We start from the raw sequence: 9,274 nt of genomic DNA, 5'->3' as shown, positions 1-9,274 counted from the left end.
AAATCGATACAATCCAATGAAAACCACACAATGTGATATAATATTATTTTTTATTATTATATTTAAACTTTTACCTTTAATATATTCAATTTGTTATACATTTTTATGTTATTCATGTATTATTATTATTTAGTAAATATTTTATAAATTTAAAAAAGAATTTATTATTCTATTATTATGTTATTATTGATTTTCCAGTATACTATTGAAAGGTGTTATGTCATTATTGGTTATTTAAGATTTGATGTTGAAACTTGTTAAGTATATTTTTTATTTTTTAATTTACAAAACCGCAAATTCAATCCAATCCAAACCGTTTAAAATTGGATCGGATTGTCTAGAGAAAACCATCCAATCCAACCGCACTACAGGTAAAATTAGTGTTCGAATTAAATAAATTTTTGACTCAAAATCGATCTAAACCGCATTCTGAATACCCCTGATACAAGCAATATAAAGTCTTCTGCAATACTAATCAAAATAACAAAACTAAAGGTGTTCACCGGTACAGATAATCCGATTACCTATCCAAAATCAACCCAACCCGATTATATTAGTTCTAGACCCGATGGGTGTAATTGGGTAAAATTAGATCAGACATGATTGATCATTGCTTATCTTGCAAGTTTGTGAATTCTTTTTTTTGTTTAGTAACTCAATTCAACTGTGAACGTGTTTGATGTGATTTATTTAGCTCTTGATTGTGCATATATAATTTCTTGAAAATTTGACTCACACACACACACACACACACACATAGTAATTAGAATAGCATGATGCATGTAGGTAGCTTGCATTTAGATAAGTTACATTTCATACATTCTACCATTCCTCTTCACTCTTTTGCTTCTCTTGAATTTAGCATGACGACATGCTAATGTTTAAGTGTGGAGAGATTGATAAACCCCATTTGTAGGGTTTATCTTGTGCTTAATTTAGTAGATTTTATCCCTTATTGTCTCACTTATTCATAGAATTCGCATGTTTTACATTTTTCTTCCTAATATTGTGCTATGATTGAAAACATGCTTCTTTGGCTTTAAATTAGCTAATTTTAATCCTCTCTTATTACTATTCGATACCCTGATATGTTTGCTGAGTGTTTTCAGGGTTTATAGGGCAGGAATGGCTTAGAGGATGGATAAGAAGCATGCAAAAGTAGAAGAAACGCAAGAAAATGATGTTTTGGGAAGCTGGCAGCGACGCACACGCGTGACATGACGCATACGCGTGACTGGCGCAGGATGCAAGTGACGCATACGCGTGACACGACGCGTACGCGTGACCAGAATTTCGTCAATCGACGCGCACGCGTGGACGACGCGTACGCCTGACAAAGTGTAACGTGTTGCAGATATCAGAAAACACTAGGGGCGATTTCTGCGCTGGTCTTGTCCCAATTCCAAGCCCGAAAATACAGATTAGAGGCTGTAGAGTGGGGGAATCAAGGAAGAACACTTCTCATTTACATAATTTTAGGGAAGTGTCTTTACTATTGGTTATAGAAAAGTATCTTTTTGGATTTTTGAAATAAGAAACATGGAAATAAAATGGAAAGAAATTAAATTAATAACTAAGAAAACTCTTAACTAGGATTGAGAATTAGAAGTCATGTCCTCGTTATCGTCATCAATTGTGATGGTAATTGTATTTCGCTTTCACTTAGTTAACCTCTACAATGAAGGTAAGTCAAGTGAACAAAATCAACTTAGGTTCACAAGTCCTAATCAAAGATTAGATTTAGTGAAGCCTAAGCCAATCAGCTATTTTCAATCACCCTTCAACAAGAGAATTTGATAACTCTATAGTCTCAACTAATCAATCCAAGTCAAGAATATAGAAAGCTAATTTAAAATCCAACTAAGTATTTTATCAAACACTTGGAAGGCATAAAATAAAAGCATAGAAAAGTAATAAGAGAATGAAAAATCTAAATAACCAATTTCAAACATCAATGAAAACAAAAGAAGGAAGAAGGAAGAAGCAATAAACATAAAATACCTCAACTTGCATTAATATAGAAATTTAATCTAACATCAAATATTCATAAATTAAATTGGCAACATAAAGTTATCAACAAGGAAAATAAATAAACTAGAATGCTAGAACAAATAAAAGTAGAAGAGAAACTAAATTAAAGCATAATAGAAATCTGAAATTGAGAAAGACTAAACCTAAAAACCCTAAAACCTAGAAAGAGGAGAGAGGTCTCTAGAAACTACATCTAAAACCTAAAATTATGTGAATGAGAAGTGTCTCCCTGATTTCTCCATTCTGCAGCCTCTAATCTGTGTTTTCGGGCTTGGAACTGGGACAAAACCAGCCCAGAAATCGCCCCCAGCGAGTTCTGATATCTGTAGCACGTGACGCTTTGTCACGCGTACGCGTCGCTTGACAAAATTCTGGTCACGCGTACGCGTCGTCCACGCATGTGCGTCGCTACCAGCTTCCCAAAACATCATTTTCTTGCGTTCCTTCCACTTTGGCATGCCTCTTATCCATCCTCTAAGCCATTTCTGCCCTATAAACCCTGAAAACACTCAACAAACATATCACGATATTTAATGGTAATTAGGAATAATTAAAATTAGCAAAATTAAGGTAAAAAAAGTATGTTTTCAATCATAGTGCAAAATTATGAAAAAAAAATGTAAAACATGCGAATTACATGCATAAGTATGAGAATAATGAATAAAATTTACTAAATTAAGCACAAGATAGACCCTAAAAATGGGGTTTATCAATGATTAAACACAATCGTAATTAATTCGAGTATTGGTTATGAGATTGCGGAACCCAAATCAATTTTTTATCCGATTAGTTTAATATTAATTTAAAAAAAAATAAAATCTAATAATATATACATCTTTATTTCTTAACTCAAAAATTTTTTAAATTATGATAGTTATTTAAATTTAAATTGATAATAATAATAATAATAATAATAATAATAATAATTATATTATTATTATTATTATTATTATTATTATTATTTCTTTATTTATTTATAGTACTTATAGAACTTTATCGATTTTTTTAATTTTTTTTATAAATTATATTTTCAATTGGATGTCCAATTATCCAAACCAGTTCAACTTAAATTTAATTGGTTTGAATTTGGTTTGGGTCCACTCAAAAAATTTTAAAATCAAACCAATTCGAACCAATTAAAATTTAATTAGTTCAGTGAACCAATCCGACTTGTGAACACCACTAAACAAAATTGAAAATAAGAAAAAAATAATAGCACAAACAGACAAAGTTAAGACACTGTATCATAGCAAAAGGCTCCAAACAAATGACTCCTTTGCGTATCATTCCTTACTCCTTTTGTAATTAGCCTTCTCTTGCTTCTATTAGTATTTGGTGGAGAGACAGAGACAGAAAGACTGAGATTGAGAGACAGAGATTAAGAGACCGAGATTGAAACAAATCTCAGTATTCTATTTGGTGCAAAATGAGAGACAAGAATTGAAATAAGAATGAAACTCTAATTTAATTTGTACAAATGGTAAAATTAGAATTAATTAATTGAAATGAAAGTATTTTAGGTATAAAATGTTATTAAAGTTTCAGTCTCCATCTCTAAAAATTTCAGTCCCCTGCGTCCTACTTTTTGGAGGTACTGAAATACTGAAATTTTAGAGACAGAGACAGAAATTTTAGTACCAGTCTCTAAACTAACAAACACAATACTGAGTCTCAGTTTCTCAATCTCTGTCTCAGTATCTGGAAACAAACGCTACCTTAGAGTGAGCATTTGGCGATACATCTCGTAAATGTTAACTGCACCACTGCTGAAATTTTTATTATTTTTAACCCCCATAAAATTTAAATTGCTACGAAAAAATGCAAATTCATACCTCTTTTTGCTGTTTTAGGAGTTTAAAAGCACACAATGATTCAAAATATGTTCTAACATGGCTTGACAACACACATTTTAGTCCCAAGTTATCAAGAATTTTACCCCAACTTAAACGGCATAAAGATTTCAAATTGGAATTTTTTTAGAGAGAGGGAGGTTTAACATTTAGTCAAATTTTTTAAAAGACTTTTTTGTATTAAATTGAATTGGTAATTAACTCTTAAAACAAATTTATTTTTAATAGTAGAGGTGTTCAAGATCTAGTCCTATTTAAAATTTAGTCCGAACCTAAGATATATTTTGTTGGATTTAAATTTGTTATTTCTATTCGATGTTATTTTCGGGTCGGATTTAAATTATTCTCTCGGTCACCTAACCCAATCAAAAATTATTTTTTATAATAAAAATATATATATTTTAAATTGAAACTAATAATGTTATATTATATTTTTATATTTTAATTAATATTTTTTATATTATACGATATATTTTTTTAAATGATTTATTTTAGTATAAATATAATATAATATTTATTAAATTTAATTTAAAAAATTAAAATCTTATTATTTTAGTATATAAAATATATAAATTTATATATACTAATTTTATATGGAATTGATCCAATTTATTTTAGGTCAAATCAAAATAAAACGGTTGACCTTAAGACTCAATTCGGCCATAAACTCCCTAATTTAATAATGTACAAATATTTAATTCAAGATAAGAGAAATTGTATTTGTGTTTTGAATTATAACATTGATTTTAATAATTTTTGGTACTATCATGCATAGTTGGACAGTTAGCAAAAGAACAAGTATTAGTAGCTTAAGTAATTACTAAGTTAATTAGAAACTACAAAGAGTGAATTGACTTTGTTTATTCTAGTTATGGATGATAATATTAGAGATAATTTCAATTTTTTTAGTTAATATTTGTATTGTAATTCTGGACTTTTTAAATGCTACATTTTATTGTGTTGAGCTTTTTATTTTAAAAAAAAAACTTAAGTAATTACTAATATTCTAATAATTTATTTAGTTTGTATTGTACAACTTGTACTTAATTAATTAGTACTAATCTAGTCGGAATGGCAACAACCAGATCCAGATTTCAGAAAACAAACCGCGCCCGCGTTAATTTATTCATCAAAAAAATTCCAAAGTCTAAACAGTAAACACACAAACCGTTTTGGCTTTCGCGCCAAATTTTCATTGCCCTAAACTACCAAAAATGTTTTCATTTCGAAAACCTCTCCCCTCCTCGCTTCCCTCCTCCGTTTTCCCGGCCCTCTTTTCCCTTTCATTTTTCATTTTCCCTTTCAATTCACCGCTTCCACTTCCATTGCATCTTTTAGTTTTGAATTGAAAGCATAGCACCAAAGTGCCAAACCCATTTCTTTCTCACTTGTCAAATTCCAATTCACGAACCTACCAAAGACACAGAGACAGAACCCCCCCGCCCCCGAACAAAAAATGGATTCTTCTTCTTCTGGTTCCACATTCTACGACCTACCTCCCCTCAAGAGACTCAGATTACAACTCCAACAACAACAACAAAACACTCCCTTACCTGCCAAGAAGCGCAAAGATTCCCGAAACGCTGCGTTTTACGAAAACCTGAACCCAAATCCAATCCCTCCTTCCGCCACTGCTTATTCTTTACCCGCCAAGAAAAGAGTATGCGCTTTTCAACCCTTCCTCCCACAAAATGACGCCGTTTCACCCTTCCAAATCGACCTCAACCTCGAATACCAAGAAATCGACAAAAAGCTCCAATCTCTCCCCTCATCTCTCCAAAAGCGTCAAGAGCAATATCTTGACGGCAACGGTAACGTCAACGATTGCGATGATGTTGACGTTGACGTTGACGACGGGATTTTATGCTGTGTATGCCAGAGCACAGACGGAGACCCTACGGATCCAATCGTATTTTGCGACGGTTGTGACCTAATGGTCCACGCTTCCTGCTACGGAAACCCGCTCTCAAAGTCAATCCCAGACGGAGACTGGTTCTGCGAACGGTGTCGTTTCAAAGACGAAGAAGCTGCTTCAGATGCATCCTCTGGTTCTTGCTGCTGCTGCTGCCTCTGTCCGGTGACCGAAGGTGCGATGAAGAAGACAACGGATAACCGTTGGGCTCACATCGTTTGCGCGCTGCTGGTGCCGGAGGTGTTCTTCTTGGATCCTGAAGGGAGAGAAGGAATCGATTGTTCTATGGTTCCGAAGAAGAGGTGGTTGGAGAGGTGCTATGTTTGTGATTCTTGTGATGGTTGTGCTGTTGTGTGCTCTGAGCCAAAGTGCGGTTTGGCGTTTCATGTTACTTGTGGGATTAAAGAGGAGCTTTGTATTGAGTATAAGCAAGGCAAGAAGGGTGCTACCATTGTTGCTGGCTTCTGCAAAACCCACACCCAAATTTGGGACAAGGTAACCGTTTTATAACTCACTCGTATTGATTTACTTAGAATTCAATTTTGATGGGTTTTTTTTTGGCAGCAACAGCAATCAGGGAAATACAAAATTGTTGCGGTTGAAGATGAAGTGTAGCAAATTTGGCAGCTAGGTTTCTTTAACATTGTTGTTCGTTGACCCCGTTTTTTCTTAGGGAAAAGCAAAGTTTGTTTCTCTTAGAGTTCAATTGAGTTCTAATTTAGTTTTGCACTAAACATGTTTTCTGTGATGGATTTCAGTAATATAGCATTTGAATTATGATTAAACTTAATGTTATTTGTTCAGTTCCCTCCTTGGTTTGTTTCAGCAATAAATACACTCAGCCTTTGATGCCATATGTATCAAGATTTGACTACGACGCAAACTTTAGTTTAGCCATGTTCATATGCTGTTTCTACACAGTGGGAGAAATTAACTTATATAGTCTCATAGCATTCATATCCATATCCATTGCCATATTGTTTGAATTAGCTTCCTTTTGATCACTGACCACACAGATAAGACATTGTTCTGCATTTCTTTCTTTTTCTTTCCCCCAAATCTAAAATAAACAGTTAAATATAAAACGACCAAAATCAGAGGGATATTAAAGTATGAGATAAAAATGAATTGTGCATTATTGAGTTGCAGATAATGGGGATTTTGTATAATTCTTCCAAATATAGGTTAATCTAACAATAACAAATTAATTAATTTCTTTGATTATAGGGAGAGAAGGATTTCCTTGTAAATCAATGCACGAAAGACATTTGCTTTGATGCCAATGCATTGAATTATTTGGGTACAAACATCTAAAGAAGCCATGTCTTCACCATAATCTTCTAGAAGGAATATATCATGTTTTTCCCTACTCCAATTGGATAGTCAAAAATTACAAAAGTCCAACAATGAACCAGACTAATTTGATAACTTTTTTCGATTGAATTTGGATCTTTTAAATTTTAAAATTTTATTTAATATAGTAAAGTATAATTTTTTATCTTTGAATAATTTTCTTTTGTATTTTCTTTTTGTCTTATCTATAAAATAAATGAGAGATCACATTTTATCTTTTAAAATAAAATTTAAAATTAAAAGAATCTAAATCTATTTCAATTAACCATGTCAAATTAATCAATTCAAACTACTTTTCAAAATTATATTTAAAATCTCAACTAGAGTTTTATTCGCCTTGTCTATAAAATTTGTCACAAACAAACTATAGATTTTTGCAAAGATGAACGAAAAAAAAAAAGAACTTGTTGCATTGCCAATTTTTGCAAGTCCAGTATTTAATTAAGAGGAGTATTAGGAGGCAACAAGTTTTGTGATTTGTAGCTATCAATTAATTATTATTGGTGATTTTAATGGTGTGAGATTTCATCTAAAGTTGTGAGATTTTTCACTTTATTTTTACTGGTTAAATGTTGGCCAAATTTCAATAAAACTGTTAGTCCCATTCATGAAAGTTGGATACGGCCCTGATACTACTAGGACGTATCATCATTTTGACATTGCCAATATAACAAAAGCCAAGATTTGGTTAGGTTGGGTCTGAGTTTCAGCGCAAAACTTATAAAAATAATAGTGTGTTATTATGTGTCAATCTAGATTGGCTTGCCTTGTTACTAAGAATGGAAGAAGATATATCCCATGTCCTATTAGCACAAGTTACAAAGTGAAATGGATGGGAAAGAGAGGTTTGTGTGGTCATAGTGGTGGTAATAATGGCATAAATGGTTGTGATGTCAATGACGAGTTGTAACTGGAAGATAAAGATACAGTATTTTTAGATTTTATAATTGGTTTTAAAATAAAAATTTAGTTATCATGTGTCTTGTCAACAAATATTAAAGTTATTATTAATAAAAATTTTAAAAACTTTTATTTTAATGAATACATAAAGAATGTATTAAAAAATAATTTTATTTTATTTTTTTTATAAAAAAACTTTTTTAATTAGCACTTAACAACTTTATTTTAACTAAACTCATAGGATAATTAGGTAATTTAGATATGGTAAATCATCATTTAACCAATTTACTAATGGTATGACCAATGCTGTGAGAAAAAAATAGGTCATTGACTAATATAATTTATTAGTAAAAATGACAATCGGTTATCATGGATTGGAGATCCACACCCTTTCACTCTTCATTCTCGTTTAGTAAAATATTTTTAGTTCTCGTTCTATTTTTGTCACGTTTATTTTTTTTATGGGTATTTATAGATATCATTAAATTTTAATTTAAAAAAATAAATTAACAAAATCATAATAAATTATTATACAATTCAACTGAATATATTAAATCAAACACAAATTTAACATAGAAATATACACATAAAATTTTTAACATATAAATTAAAATAAACTAAATTAAAATTATTTACCCAACTTATATATATAAAAATATTTAAGTGAGTTTCGTTTTGCGGAAATTTTGTGAGTCCCCATAAGATTGGTACTTTAATTCCCGCTCCAGTCTCCTGTCCTTATTTATTTGTGGAGTGGGTCATCCTTTTCGTGGAGATTTTATGGGTCTTTGTTAGCTTCTCCATCGCGAATAATTTCCACATGTATTTGCAAGTGCAAAATTTTTTACCATCTTTAATTATTAGTTAATTTAGGTGCTAATTTGATTAAATGAAAATGTGAGGGATTAATTAAATTAGTAGTTGAAATTAAATGAATTATTTTAACCATTTACTCATTATTATAAGTAGTGTTTTGTCAATTTTTAACAAATCGATAGTGATTTGATATCTAGGAATTTGGGAGCGAAACCTACTTCTCTGTGTGAGTACCAGTTTTCTAGAAGTGCATCAAAGTATCTTCGATTAGACAGAGTTTGAAAATAAAGATAAAGCAAATTTGTAAATTAACGAATGAAACTTAGAAATTAAAGTCTTCAAAAAAAACTAAATACATGGAAAATGAAAAAAGGTTTGCATCAGAATTAAAAGAAAACAATGAAAATGCCTC

The 9,274-nt window shown here is 31.2% G+C and overlaps 1 protein-coding gene across 2 annotated transcripts; it reads left to right on the top strand.

Annotated features, from left to right (window-relative positions):
- Window positions 1–5,086: 5,086 nt before the first annotated feature.
- On the top strand, window positions 5,087–6,613 carry LOC130976826 (mst2 complex subunit nto1). 2 transcript variants are annotated; one of them, XM_057901757.1, is made up of 2 exons: window positions 5,087–6,288; window positions 6,364–6,613. In XM_057901757.1, exons 1-2 carry the CDS (start codon window positions 5,338–5,340, stop codon window positions 6,406–6,408), a joined length of 996 nt encoding a protein of 331 aa, XP_057757740.1. In that variant the 5' UTR covers window positions 5,087–5,337; the 3' UTR covers window positions 6,409–6,613. The 2 variants fall into 2 exon arrangements, with proteins under 2 accessions (XP_057757740.1, XP_057757739.1); XM_057901756.1 differs by having other exon boundaries at window positions 6,358–6,613.
- The last annotated feature ends 2,661 nt before the right edge of the window (window positions 6,614–9,274 follow it).

The sequence above is a fragment of the Arachis stenosperma genome, chromosome 4, assembly GCF_014773155.1.
Source record: "Arachis stenosperma cultivar V10309 chromosome 4, arast.V10309.gnm1.PFL2, whole genome shotgun sequence".
Classification (NCBI taxonomy): Eukaryota; Viridiplantae; Streptophyta; class Magnoliopsida; order Fabales; family Fabaceae; genus Arachis; species Arachis stenosperma.
Note: the sequence above shows the minus strand (reverse complement) of the source record. Positions and strands in the feature narration are given on the sequence as shown.